Below are 15,943 nucleotides of genomic sequence, written 5' to 3' on the forward strand. Positions count from 1 at the left end.
CAAGGGGGCTGTGGAGGCAGCATTTTGTAAACAAATTGTCTGTGTTGGGGCTGTGTGCGTTTGCGTGTGCGTTTAAGGGGGGGAAATGGACTGGCACATTCAGCAAGTGAAAAGCGGTAAATGTAAGTCTGAAAAGAATGGTAGGGTCAATTCTATTCTTACAACATATCGGAAAACAATCTAAATTATCTATATAACTGAACTCATTAAATAATTCAAATAAGGTTGCTTAAAGGTTGATGGGGACAATTTGTGCATGTCCCTACAGTCCCTATGCAAACCTACCTCCTTAGTCTATAGTCTAAAATGAGAGGTGGTTTTTATGTTTCACACTTGCTGGTCTTTTACTCCATACACTGCCTGACCCCAAGAAACAGCATCTTTATTGAACAGAAAACACCAGAGCATAACGGCAACCACCACTTTCAATCATGGTTGCCACAACTACCCATTAACCATTGCCGGCGTAACACATAATAAATAACAGTCGCTACGGTATGAATATCCAGCCGAAATGAATTCCTTGGTAATATTTTTGGAAATCCAACATCTTGTTGGGGCGTACTCAAAGCCACAATGTATCATCACAGCACATTTGAATTTGTACATGAAACTATAAAGTTTGAAAGCGAACTGCAACATTGCAACTCGCCTTTTGCTGAAATGACGGCAAACACTATCAGGGATATTCAATGCTAATTTTTGGAGTTTCAAATTAATTTTCCACACTAAATGCAGGTCAATAGAGATCAAAGCCATCCAGGAACAAGCCCAGAAACATACAGCACAACTGTATTAAAATGGCGTCAAATTACGCCCAGCCATTTCGGAGTACAAAGGGAACGAACACACTCACAGACACGCACACACTCTGACAAAGTTCCATTTTTATATAAATACAGATATAGATAAAGAGGCTTACAAATTGTATTTGGACAAGGTTAGGTCAACAATGTCTCCAAACGATTCACTGACTATCAAAATAATTGTTGATTCATTGGATGTAGTTCACTTTGTTTGCCTCATTGTTAAACTATGGTAAACTAAAACCTCCCTTGAGTTTGACTCTCTTTGGACAATGATGGGAAGTTGCAAAACCCAACCTTTATATCATTTTTCCAGGGATACATTGCAGCTTTTGTTACGTAAATTTTTCCTTGCATCACTAAAATTGCCACATGGCAATTGTCAACTCTTGAACTTGAAAGTAATTTTACAAAGAAAGAGAGCGGAGAAGAGAGAAGCAGAGTGTACAATCAGGACAAAAAGTTACATTACAGCATCGTCACGCTTGATAAGAGTGTACAGCAGCTTTTTGGGTCTCTCTCTAGGGACTTTATGACCTTAGACTTATAGCGTTGTATCATTTTAAGATTTTTTTGGGGCACATAACCTTTTTTAGTAACTTTCTTTCATTAACTATGATAGACACTCAATCATGTGGTTTTTTTCATCCTTCTGCCGTGAGTGACAAATGTACGCCAATGATGCTGTCATCTTCACTGGTGCAAACAATATTCAAGACGTAGCTTCTACCCTCATATTAGCTATGGTTCCTATAAATTAGTGACTTTACAAATCTTGCGTACTACTAAACGCAACTAAAACTATTTGTATGTTCACGAAGGAAACTTTGGTCATCAAACATTCAGGTGTATTTTTGGAAGGACAGGAACTACAAATTGTCTCCGAATTCAAGTACCTTGGAATACTTCACTCTTGTACAGTAGGCGGCGGTATGCACCCAATAGTTTCTTGCAATCTGCCATTAAGCTCAATTTTAGCTTGATAAGCTTCTGTTTACAGTTCAGTCAATTTTTTTTTTTTTTTTTTCCAATCTGCAAAGTTTTAAAAATTCAAAAATTTTATAGCTCTTTCCTTGAATATTGACTCAGATCTCTCTATGTATGTATGTATGTATGTATGATGTAAATACATTCTGTCAGATAACGCTCAATTTCTCTCAGAAAATGATTGCAATTACAAATGCTTTGGTAGTAATATCTTCATTTATTTTGCTTGCAATGAAAAAAAAACACAAAAAGAGAATGGAAAAAAAAAAATCATCATTTCATACAAAAATCCAAAATTGGGCGATAACGATGATCTGACGATATAGCGATACAACGGTTATCGATACACTGCTCAGGAAATAATTCTAGGATATTCTACAAATAACTAATAAACAGAAAAACAAGCTTCTGCTGTGAATTGGAATTAGTTTATCCCTAGTAGACCTCCAATCCATTTGAACTCCCACTTCAAACGGGTTGAACGTCTATGACCGTCAGTGGCAGCCAACGCCAGGCAATGAGGTAATTTTGGGCCATTTAAGGTCATTTACCTGTTGATTTTCAGTTACTTCCTGTTGAATTTGAGGTATTTTATGGGTCACTTCCTGTTTATTTCGAGTTACCAGGGAATCCCCCAAATGAATAGATAGTGACTCAAACTCAACAGGAAAATGACCCGTAAATGCCCGAAAATGAACAGCAAGTGACCTGTAAATGCCCTAAAAATCGGACAGAATGACTGTGAATGCTCTGGTTTTGAATGAACGAACGTTCCCAGTCTAAATGGATTGGGCGTCGAGCACCGTCAATGCAGCCTTAGAGTTAACTGAGACACTATTATGGTGGAAGATTTTGGTAGCAACTTGTTGGTTCCTTTTTAATTTTTATTTTTTTAGACATTGACATCTTTTTAAAATGATATCTCGATTCTTGGCAGGAGCATATCGATAACCTTTTGGGATACAAAGTATCACGATTTATCACCATTTCGATATTTCGTCACACCCCTATTCCCCAGAGACAAACATGGCGTAGGTTCCCTGATGTTTTGGGGTTGCTTTGCTACCTCTGGCACTGGACTAATTGACTGTGTGCAGAGCATTATGAAGTCTGAAGACTACCAACACATTTTTCAGCATGATGTAGGGCCCAGTGTGAGAAAGCTGGGTCTCCCTCAGAGGTCATGTGTCTTCCAGCAGGACAATGACCCAAAACACACCTCAAAAAGCACTAGAAAATGGTTTGAGAGAAATCACCGTAGACTTCTAAAGTGGCCAGCAATGAGTCCAGTATGTATACATACATACATACTGTACATAAGAAAGTTGGGTCTCCCTCAGAGGTCATGGGTCTTCCAGCAGAACAATTACCCAATACACACTTCAAAAAGCACTAGAAAATGGTTTGAGAGAAATCACTGGAGACTTCTAAAGTGGCCAGCAATGAGTCCAGTATGTATACATACATACATACATACATACATACATACATACATACATACACACACTGTATATTGAAAATATATATATATTTTAAAAGAAACTAAATGGAGAATACTTAATGTTAGTTATTTGTTAAATTGTAAAATTCCAAAACAAATTGAAGAAAGAAGAATAAATGAATAATAGAATATTTGCTGTTTTAAAAAAATGGTTAAAATTATTAAATAAAGCCAATAAATTTACAAAGGAAGTAATTTTAGCCCCTTCCTCATCCATCAGATAGCAAGAAGAAAAAAATTGTGAAGAGTCGAAGCCCTTTTGAGACCCAATAGTTTGATTTATTTGATTTCTGTCATGAATTAAATAACTCCATCTCTGTCGTTCATTTTCATGGCAAACAATCTCACCTTTTTTTTGCAGAACTGGTCTTCTAGCCTGACAACCCCTCATGTCAAGTTACCTTTCTCCTTTTCACTTGCTTGTGTGTATATTTGCCAAGGACATACTGTGTGAGTGGGCAACTTGGTCCTTGAATTGTGTTTTTTTAACGTAAAATACTGTATATGGCTTATCTCATGCTGCAGTGTAGAGATAACCGCCCATGTGTCCACAAATGTTTTCTTCCATATACCATAGCTGTATTACTATATATTATAGCAACAAATGGCTCAGAACCAATTTTTCCACATATGAAAAACACACATAGTATATTCTGCGTGTACTGCTGAAGACATTTGGTTCCAACATAAAGTAACAGCATTATGCAAACAGGCCTACACACATTATTGCCGTCACATATTGTAGACAAGAAACAACAGACAACTCTGTGAATGGTGACGGCTCATCCTCCACTCCCAGCGGGTTAACGGCACCGGCTTTGGACCACACCTCCTCCGGCCATCTGGCGAGCCGAGTGGCTCGCTGACATATTTCTGATGTTGGCGTTTAGCGTAAACTTGGGGGATTATCTTGCTGTGTGCGCCTCCTTCTCGGCTGAATACCACCTGGCTGTCGCTTCCGTTTCTAATCTTACCATCCATACAGTATAGAAAATGCTTCCAATAGTGGGCCAGATTGCATCATTTTATTCATAAAATGCATAGAAGAACCAAACTGTTATTGAATGAGGGATTTAAACATCCAATGCATACAACAACAAGCTACAACATTATGACTACTAATGAGATCCAATTCAGCTGCATTCTGTGTTTAATATTATGTACTCTTTTGATAGTAATAGACTCAGGCCACGTTTACACCATAAAGATCTTGCGCAAAAATGCAAAAGTATTGTTTTTCTTAACTATGCGTTAACACATGGGTGCAGGAAGTCACTCACAGCAAAGGGTGCTGAGGATCTTTTTTAGTTTTTCCCCATCCAAAAACAGCCGTTTCGGTCCAAATTTGTCAAGCTCGTGCGTTTTCTCCATACAAGTCGTGCACACGCTCGCTGGATAGTTAAGGTACTACTACTACTAGGCTACCATAAGCGGATATTCGGGGGGGGGCAGGGGGTGCGACTTATAGCCCAACAAATACGGTACTAAAATTTAACAGTGACTTTTGTTATAATGTTATGTAGCACTTTTGGCAATTTCTATCATGTCTTTTGATGGCTGCACTTCATGGCACTTCAGCTCTTAACTCAGTTTCACTTGAAGGTAGTTCGTTAGTGTGTCCAATTTATAAATTAAAAAGGTCAACTGATAAAATTAACTTCAACTGGCAATCTTTGAGTTAGGGAACATTTGTTTTGCTAATTCTGAGAAGTGATCAGCAATAGTTGCAGGCAAATTGTGTTTGGCAACAAATTGGCAGAATAAAATTTTGGCTTTCGTCAGAGCATAGCTTTTCATTCTGCAGACTGTTGCTAATCTTACATTAAAAAAGTAATTAATTACCGTTACAAATTACTTCTCCGAAAAAGTAATCGATTTAGTAACTCAGTTACCTGAATGTAAGAGTTATTACTTACTTGGCAAAGTATCTGGTGTTGCCTTGCATGTTTTTTTTTCATGAAAAAAAAAGAAAAACATAATAACCTTTGCTATGTTTGGAAGTCATTTAATGTTGTGAACCAACCGTTAAAGTTGTTAAAATTGCTCCCCTTTTTGCATTAGTTTGTCTTTCTACTTTCGAAATGTGAAAGTTTTAAACCTTTAATCATTTAAAGATAGATTCAAGTCAAGATTTTGCCAATTTAGGAGTATTTTAGATTAAAAAAAAAAAAGTTACTTAGGTTTGCTATAAAGGTTCACTACAATAGAGCCTTTCTGAGAAGTCTACTGCTTTAAGATGGCGGCTGCTTACAAACGCCGCCGAGTCTGTCATTTCGCATCTAGTTCTATATGAATGTGATATCTAGCGTAGCATCAAGTGGGCATAGATTGTGGGCTGTCGGCTACAGTCAGGAAATATTGGAGCCACCTAGCCTAGCATCGCATTTGCAACACCGTCACAACACTCTTCCCTCCTTCCCACTGCCGCTCTTCTCTCCGTGTCTCTGACTTTTCTCACATCATTCAACCAACGTAGTAATGCATAGTAACGCACACCTTTTCGGTGCATTGTCTCGTTGCCGAAATGGTGACAAAATCCGAACGGAGAAAAAAAACGTGATGCACGAAAAACGTACAGATTTTGAACATACGGCGTACACATTTAAAAATCAGTGCTCACTTGTACAAATTACGCTGAAACCGTACAACTTGAGAGGTATGGAATTGTGGCACAAATGTAACGCCATCGTGAACTGTTTGGACGGTGATGACAGGCGAGCCCCCCCCAAATGCCGTTTCCTTGGAAACGATAGGGCCCTCTGGAAAAGTTTTTGCATTGTCACCCCTGTTGCCATGAAAACGGCCCCTTACAATGCATTTTGACTCCCATTTAAAATGGATTGGATGTCTATCGGCATCAGTGTCAGCCAGTGAGATAGAGAGACAATTCAAAGGAAATTGATTTTTTGTTTCTTGTAACATTTTATTTTTTTCTTTAAGTGGTGTGCGATGTTTTATTTAAATATTACGTTATAAAAATGCACCGTACTCAAAGTTCTAATACCTCTTAATGATGTGAAATGACCACTTGATCTTCCTAACCAGGGGTGTGATAAGTCACCACACAACATACACATATGGTGCGTGAATTAAACAAACACGCTGTTCATGATCATTCTCAGTACTAAGGCTGCAACAACCAATCGCTCTAATCAATTTAAATCGAATGATAAATTTGTTGCCAACTAATTTGATAATCGTTTTTACAGGGAGATCTGAGCACTCCTGTTTGGGTCCTTGTTTGTGTGTAATGTGAGGTTGCACGCGCACCAGTGATTAGTGCAAGAGAGAGAGAGAGAGAGAGAGAGAGAGAGAGAGAGAGAGAGAGAGAGAGAGAGAGAGAGAGAGAGAGAGAGAGAGAGAGAGAGAGAGAGAGAGAGACTCATGTTGGGTTGCTGAATCAATACAGTAAAATTGCGAAGTTTCAAGAAGATTGTCTTTTGTGTTGTTAGATTCAGTGTGTCTCCATCTGAGGTCAGTAAATGAATTGTTTGTATTCTTTGTTGAGACGTTGCTACTTAGCACGGAGCACTAAGATAGTTTGTGATTATGCTAATAAGTGTCTGAAGTGTCCATTTATAGTGTGTTTTGGAGAAGCATATGAGCACTTGAGTTATTGTTAGATAGTAAAGTTGTCTCATTTTATTTTATAAAGAAACCACACTCATAAAAGCTAATGTTGTTAGTTTGTTTAAAGAAAATAAATGAAACATTGACACAATTTATATCATTGCTTTGCCCACAATATAAAAAATGTCACTTTTTTTATTTTTATTTGAATGAACAGAAATTTTGTCTGATTTGTGTACTGAGAAATTAATGTTTTGCATTCAGAGCCTTTATTAAAAACTTTAACATGTTTTATGCACTTAAAACACTACAGTTGTAGATTACAGTTACATCAGGGAGTTGTAATAAAATATTATTTTTGAAAGAAATAGTCATCCATTTTGTCTTCATTGTTGCTTACAATATGCCCAAAACCACTTTGAGTTAAACTGTGAAGGTAAATGAAAAAAGTGACTTTAATCAGATGAATCGATTAATCCATTATAAAAAATAATCAGTAGTTGCAGCCCGACTCAGTACTAAAGTGCTCTATCATTTGGAATAGATCCTCTAGCTTTCATCTGAGTCCTTTATACTTTGTATTATTCTAAAGTAAAATTGCTCTTAATTGAGTCATATTTTTAGCTGGATGGTAATTGATTATCATTATCTTAAATCAGATATTTTTCTGCAGGTACTCAGTGTTGAAGCATGCAATTCTTCCTTACGTTTACTCAAGTAATTCTTTTGCAATGTTCCTTTATTTTTGAGTCACGATCAAAAGTGAGAACGGTGCTCTTTGTATTAGATTTGATTGAATTATGCAAGTGGTCATCGTGTGTCTCTGTCCCTGGTGTTGAAAAGTGTTTTCCGGCACCGGTAGGGGGAGATGAAGAGCTAAAGATTGGACAATAAATGATAATAGAGCACACCGAACTCACATCAGCAGACCGATGCCAGCCTGTACGTGCATCCATTAATGGTTCTATAATGTTTCTCATAAGGAAAACAATACATAATACGAAAACACACAATACTGATAACATATTTTACAATATAAAGCTCATAAAATAAAAATTGGCCTGCATGGTCATTTTTTTGTGCTCCTTTCACATGCAGGTGCGTGCCTGCCTTGAGTCCGAACCACATTAATTCGCCTCACGTCACCTTCCCATGCAAGCCACCTACCCAACCATCCACCCACCCACCGGCAAACCAGCCAGCCAAACCCACCCACCCTCTGCACATAAAACATTCATCAGAGCGCATGCAGCACTGCGCGGCAAGACATGTCTGTGTGAATAAGCAATTAAGTGTCACATTCACTCTTAAAATGGTCTCTGCATGAAAAACAATGGGTCTGCTTCCTGTTAGGGATTATAGCTCTAAAAATAACTTTAGGGATTGTGTGAATCCAGGCAGAAAACGCAGTTAAGAAGACAACTTTTTGGAGGTTCGTCTGCAGTGAAAATGGTTTGAGATCATCGGATGGACATTTTAGTAGCGTGATACGGACACATTAAACATTTATCTCGGAATTCTCTCCATCTTCCTCTCTCTCTCTCTCTTATCCGCCTCCTACCTCACAGCCCCGCCCTTCCTCCCCTCCAGCATCACCACCGCGCACATTGGCGCGCACCATCCATGTGCATCCACACACTTTACCCCTTATTTTACTTGGGAATGGACAAGCGGATATCTGCTTTTAAAAACATGGATTCAATCTTGCTTTTTCTTCTCTGATTCTACTTTTCCCCCCTGCCCGCGCTCTCCATATTTCGGTGTCGACGGGTGTCTTGAGCGCGCCGTTCCCAAAACTGGATGTTTATTAGTGACTCTCGCCTGCAAAACGTCCTCATGACTGAGCTCGGCTGCGGGCACAGACCGGGCTGCCCACTCGGGAAGACCCGCGGCTAAAGTTTGCAGGGGTTGCAGACTGGCCTGGATTTGAGTGGATATCTGTCTCCAAACTGCTTGGATTTACGCAGCTATAACGTCCTGTCTTAAACCATGAAGACCACTATTGCCGATGGTGAGTTCAGACAGCAAAGTTTGCATATAATGCAGAAATGATTGATTACTGCGCACCAATCGATCCCTGTCCTTTAACCCTTTGTAGGGCAAGTGACTATTTTTGGCTATTAAAAAAATAAAAAAAATAAAAAATAAAATAAAAAACATAACCCCATAAAGACCTGGCTTTCACATACTCGGGTATCTCATTTTGGGTCATGCTGGCCACAAAATTAATACACGTGATCAACAATGTGATCTCCCTGACTGTATGTGGACGCCAGGAATCAATTATTATTATTATTATTTTAATAATAATCTATTTTTTCCATGGATAAATAGATTGAAAAATGAAAAACAAAATGACCCCAATAATAAGTTTTTTTCTTCTTAGTATTCACTCATTTAACTCGTTTCCTACTATTGACAAGGATGGGCGTCCAATTTATTTAAACGTGGAGGACTGGTTGTGAATGACCATATTTCAGTGCCAATGAAAGTCCAATCTATTCTGTCTAGGTGCTGAAAGCGATCATTCTCTGCCAGCCAGTCAAAATAGATTGGACGTCTAACGCCGTCAATGGCAGCCAATGAGTCAAAAGTGCCTTTTTAAGTTTTTATTTTTTTAAAGATGCTACCTGGAATAATTTGCCGTTTTGTTTTAATTAGAGTTGTGCATTTCTCTTCCTTTGTGACCCTCAATGAATCCATTAATTAAATACATGTTTTTTTGGTCGAATCTGGGCGCGCACCTGGACGTTGTTGTTGCCTCGTCTTCCCCATCTTGCTTCCCTGTGATGAAGTTTGCAGACGGTCCACTTGGCGGCTCAGTAGCACCGTGCACTGCATGAGCTTCAACTCTCCTGTTGATAATTGGTGATTTTTGTGGCATCGTCCCACTGTAGAGTGATGGGAAATTGGTTCTTGCGAGCTTTCGCCAGAGATGGGCTTTGAGTAATTCTAATGAGCAAAGGATTGCTCTTACGACAGGCCAATCCCACCGGAAATGGCCGAGGGTCTCATTTCTTGGCAGGCAGACATTAGGGTCAGGATGCACCTGGCATGTTTGCGTTGTTTTCTTCTGCAAAGGCAGAACTAAATTGTCAGTATGACTACGAAATGGAAAAGTGATTTTTGTTCCATCTGGACAACACGTGGGAAAACAGTTGTTGTTCTCGATATGGATGCCCCAACTTGTGGTGTTTGCTTGCAAGCATAATTTTGAGATACTGAACTGACAATAAGAAGCATTTTGATGGATAATTAGGACAATTCTTCGAAAGTTTACTTAACCCTTTACAGGGCAACTGACTACTTTTGGTCATTAAAAATAAAACAAACAAAAAACTTAAGCATCAAATTTTGGGTAACACAATATTTTATAATTAATCATTATTATTATTATTTTTTTAGTATATATTTGTTTCACACATTTTTAATAAATTATCAAATTGATAACTTGTTCCAACATTCTGAAAATGTATAAAATTTAAAAGAAAAAAAAAACATATACAGTGGTACCTCTACATACGAAGTTAAACCGTTCTAGGACCTTGTTTATAAGTCGAAATGGTCGTATGTCGAGCAGGATTTTCCCATAAAAATACATTATAATTCCATTAATTTGTTCCACAGCCTAAAAACCTATACTAAATCCTTAATAAACACTGCTATTACTATTGCAAATAGCAATTACAAAGAACAAAACAAATAAATTATTAATAAAAATCAGAATAACAATGATAAAATAATAGCAAAAATAATAATATTACAGTACTTGTAATAATGTAACGAATCGGGTTGTAATGTGGCGGACTTTTTTTGCTGTACCTGAACGCACCGCGGGGATGACATGACAGTTAGCAAGAAAGCGCTATTTTACTTTCTGTTTCGATCCCGGGGTCAACAGCAGCGGACACTAGGCGAGTTGGAGGAATAAATGATTAAAAACCTGACGAAATTGGCGATTTCTTTAGCGAAGTTACCAAAAATAAGAATTGTCAACTTAACTTATAAAGACTGGCGAACGGAGGAGGATCGACAATCTACGGCCCTATTGTCGCCCCATTTCATGGATGCACACACCATGCTTATAATTTGCTATTATTCACATCTTCATTTCAATGGTAAGCGTCACCTTTTGTTGTCTTTTTCTCCACCTGCACTAACCTTTTTGGATCCAGTGTTGCTTTCTCTCACAAGAAAATCAGCCGTGCGTCCATCTTCCGGCAAAACAAAGAAACTGCGGCGCTGTCAAAAATCGTCGTTTTTCGAGCATGTCGTCAGATTTAGAAACAAATGACAAGTTAAATTTTATGTCGGATGTCGAAAAGATTGTGTTTTGAACCAATTGTATGTCAAGGTACCACTGTACTCTGGTTATGTCCCCGAAAAAGACACTAGTTGGATTTTTTTTTCATAGTATTTAATTCATTTCCTGCCATTGACAATGATTGATGTCCAATACATTTCAACTGGAAGGACTGGCTGTGCTCTAGGCCTGCACAGTATATCGCTTGAACATCGCCATCAGAATGTACGCATGCGCAATAGTTCCATCACAGGACATGCGATTGTTTTTTTGTTTTTATAATGTAAACTTTTTATTTTATGCTTTGTAAAAGCATCAATTGTGCAGAGACATGGCTTCCTGGATCCCTTTTATATAAAACACTCTTCATCATTCATAGATAAACCCCATTAGCCTTGATTAAATGGTATTGTGGGAATACTAGGGATGTCCCGATTGTATATTTTTGCAGCCGACTCCAAGTCACAAGATTTTGAGAATCTGCCAAGTGCCGATCGGATCGCGAAAAAAAAAAGGTTTGTCTTCTTTTTTCTGCTTTGCCGCATAGGCTGCCGAAAACAGCCTCTCACTTACACAGTAAATGAGTTGCCACAGCACATTGTACCAAGTTTAACGTTAACACATTTGTGCCTTTGATTGTAGACCTGCCGAGGCATCGCTGGCCAGATCAAAGCTACAAACCAGTCAATCATCGTTAACTTTAAGTACCAAATGCCAGCTGTACTGCTGACTAAGAAAAACAGTTGGCACTGCTGAGCATTAGGGAGGGTGAGAGGCGATCCTTTTCGCCCGATTCCGATCCTCTGAAAAAAAGTGCGTTCGGCCCGATTTCCGATCATGTGATCACATCGGGACATCTCTAATGAATACAATCGTCGTGAGTCAACCAAAGTCTTCCCAAATAGAGCTATACAGGTGATGTGATGAAAATTCTTCTAGTTTTAATATCGCAATGTCAGTTTTTTCCAATATCATTCAGCCCTACTGTGCTCATGTTTTAGTGCCGTTGACGGCTTTTGACGTCCAATCCATTTTGACTGTAAAGCCAGATGCCAGCATCTCCTGGTCAAAACGGATTGGTTGTTTAGAGCCGTCAATGGCAGCCAATGAGTTAAATGAGTGCCCCATAACAGGTTATCGTTAACACAGACCAGAAAATTCCACAGACAGGCTCATGAGCATGTGTCACACTGATATAAATAACCTTTACAACGGCTAATGCTTGAACACAAATAGCCTTGCAACAAAGATAGAAACATAATGGAACAATACTCACAGGTAGAATGTCTGACTCCTTGATGGAAACATGACTAATATACTGCATGTTATTTATGGATGAATTGTGAAAAACTATACGGTTTATTCACATACTCTACTTTCTCTAACCTATCAAACGGACTAACAAACTTCCTATTCAGTCAAATTTACAATGGTTGTGTATTCCCTCTGTTGCCATCAAGTGGTTTACAGTGGAATGGTACCCAAGATTTGGAAACTTATGTAGCAAGGTTATTGTATTTATAGTATACCACCCCCAAGAGGCCAATATACTCACACCAGAAAGAGCATCACAATGTCCATTGAAATTAAAGCTAGTTCAATTCTTTAAAATCATTATTGTTATTAAGTATGTTGTAACACACACACGCAACACACACATGCGCACACACATAAACACACAGGCAAGGCTTATGTAACCCACTGCCACTCCTCCTCACGCTGCTCATTACGCCGCTAAAACTGCAGGATTACGGGAAGAAAGCCCCAGATTATGGCAGGTCCATCTTTGCATTTCCCATCGAGCTAAATCAAAGCGGCACATCTACTTGTGTATTCTCTTTGATAAGTCACACCGTGGCATACATATGCATGTGCAGACCCCTTCCTTGGCACCGCCTCCAACAGACCCCCTTTTATCATCGGTTTGCAGGTTGAATTGTACAGTAGCACTGCATGGGGGGAGTACGAGGGTCACAAAAACACTCTAGTACACGAGGATACACTTGTAATCATGACTGTGCCAACGTTTGTGTGTGAATTTCCCCATTTTTGTTGGTTTTGTGTGTAGTATATAATGATGCACTCCCAAAAAGATGACGGTTCTGACATTTATCTGGGAATTTAGACATTTACCACAAAATGATTAAATAAATTAGGTACCATACAGTATTGTTATAAATTCCTTCTTCTTTATTAATTAATATATAGCATAAAAAAAAAAATCAATGATAAAAATTCACCATACAGGTAGTCGCTGGGTTACGAACGAGTTCCTTTCCTACACTGGTAACGTAACCCAAATTTCCACGTAAGTCAGAATTAACCCTTTAAGAATCCCTAAAGACCCCTTAAATGTCAAAATAACTATCCAAAAACATGTATTGTACGTGATATTAATAAAACAAAATAAAAAAATAAGATACTGGACTCACCATTAATGCTAATGGAATGTGAAAAAGGTACACAGAGTATATGCTTTTTTGTTTACAAGTGGATACAGAAGAGGTCTTGTTTCAATGAGGTTTATTGTAGTTTTACTTTTAAACCACTGACACAATGTAGAACACTTTGGCCTGCGAGTGAACAAACAGGTAAGTCGATGTGACCTACGAATGTTATTTACAGCAAGATTTCAGCAACTTAGACGAGGTCGAGCTGCTTATGCTACATCGTTGCTTGCTGCATCAGACTGTACTTCCTTAGTAGAAAACAGATAGCGACCTGATTGGGTGTGCGCTCACTGTAATTAATCTTATACATTTTATCATTTTAGTTTAACTCATAAACAAATTATTACTAGCAATATAGTCCCTAGAATTGTACAATGACGGCAGGTAAACAAAAACAATGCACGCAAAAAAAAAGAAAAAAAAAAGTTTTGCTTTATGTAAATTTTCAAATAACCCTGGTGAGACAACAGCTCCTCTTATTGGTGAGACAAATATTTGCAGGGAAACTTAACCGCTATTGCCCTGAGAAAAATACAGAGCTCAATCATGCACTCTACACTGTTACGCACCTAATTAAAAAAAAAAAAAAAGATTGGGGTCAAAATGGCAGACGAGACTCCGGCGTCGTTAAATCGGAATCATGTAAATTGGGTACGTCGTAACCTGGGAACTACGTTTACTCAACTCTATAATCCAATAATGTCTTTTTAACTGATAACCGATATTGTCCAACTCTGAAAAATCTTGATACCAATATCAAACCGATACCGATAAATGTGGTCGTGGATTTAAAGTATTAATTATTTTTCAATCAGTTTTTTTTCATTTAGTTTTTGCATCATGAATGCAAATGGTCTGCTCACATAACAAATCCCAATCATCTTAGTGTGGAGACATCTAATGGTCAATCAGCATAACTGCTGTGCTTAGCTGTGACCAGCCCTTGTACAAAGGCTTCTACATTCACTTTGAAAGCAACATGCATATTGGCCCAAAACCGATAATGAAATGAATGATGTTGATATTATCCGATATCATTTTAAAATATGTCGGTGACCTGATAATAGTGGACAACTCTACTCAACTCTAATGTACCATTACTTATTAATCCATAATGCAGAACAACTACGAGATGCCCCTATCCACGGTTGTGGTAAATTACCACATATCTCAAACATATGGTGCATAAATGTTAATGAACTTTACTTTTACATTGGGAACAAATCAGCCACTTTCATTTTATTTTTCAAAATATTTTTAATCAAATTAAAACGACCATATTTTCCGCACTATAAGGCGCATCGGAGTATAAGGCGCACCTTCAATGAATGGCCTATTTCATAACTGTTTTCATATATAGGGCACATCGCGTTATAAGGCGCACTAGTAGTAGTAGTAGTAGTAGTGGTTGGGGTTGTGTTATACATGCACTAGATGGTGCTGCGCTAAAGGGAATGTCATGCCATGATTAACCAATATTGATCGATATATAAGGCGCATCGGCTTAGGCTTTAGGTGCACCTTATAGTACGGAAAATTCGAATACAAAAATGTGGCATATTATTATAGTGATAAAATTGGTCGATTTGTGAAATATTTCCTCTTTTTTGCCCAGCACAATTTTAAATATTGTGTTACTACCAAACTCAAACTTATTCTCATGGTTCTCCTAATTTAAGCAAATGTCCCACCTCTTGTGACATTTAATGGTGTATTTGTCAAAAATAGTGCATCTCTTGGTCTGTTTATGTCATTAAAAATGTGATCTTTCAAAATCTCATCAAACCCAGAGTGTCAAAGCATTTGCTCTTGGCTACATTTGCTCGCTGGCAAACAAACAATCCACAAAGCCAAATGAATGGCTAAAAGCATTATAATGGAACTGAACACTTCCATTTTCTACTTATAAGCGGCGAGAAAGTCAGTCTTATTGTTTTTTTTTGTTTTTTTTTAAAATGAGTTAAGTGTTTTTTGTTTTGGCAGTGCCAAAAAATACCCTGCCCTATTTTTAGGAAATAGGCCACAGGATGCGGCTTCTGAGGTGGAGAGATAATTGTCTGGGACTTATCACGCCGCAAAGAAAACGAGGACACGCGCAGAAAGAATAACAATGGCTGATTTGCATAACGGTATTAGGTGGGATCAAACATTGTGCCTTAAACTGACAATGAAATGCGACATCTTCTGCAACCCTGAGCTGAAATGTGAAATTGATCCATCTTTGTGTTTGGGTGGGCGTGCGAAGAAAGAGCAGAAAAAGAGCCTTGTTTAGGTGTTTGTTCATTGGGATGCAGGCCTAGAGCGAGGGAGGAGGTTGAAGTGCTTG

General features: G+C 38.3%; 1 protein-coding gene across 1 annotated transcript in view; it reads left to right on the forward strand.

Annotated features, from left to right (window-relative positions):
• The first annotated feature begins 8,438 nt into the window (after positions 1–8,438).
• Positions 8,439–15,943, forward strand: part of rtn4r (reticulon 4 receptor) — a 119,563-nt gene continuing 112,058 nt past the window's right edge. Inside the window, exon 1 of the mRNA XM_057832463.1 lies at positions 8,439–8,875. Within this exon, the coding sequence (XP_057688446.1) occupies positions 8,854–8,875 (22 nt within the window). The 5' untranslated portion in view covers positions 8,439–8,853. The remainder of the gene's footprint in view (positions 8,876–15,943) is intronic.

Source organism: Corythoichthys intestinalis, chromosome 3 (genome assembly GCF_030265065.1).
Source record: "Corythoichthys intestinalis isolate RoL2023-P3 chromosome 3, ASM3026506v1, whole genome shotgun sequence".
Taxonomy (NCBI): domain Eukaryota; kingdom Metazoa; phylum Chordata; class Actinopteri; order Syngnathiformes; family Syngnathidae; genus Corythoichthys; species Corythoichthys intestinalis.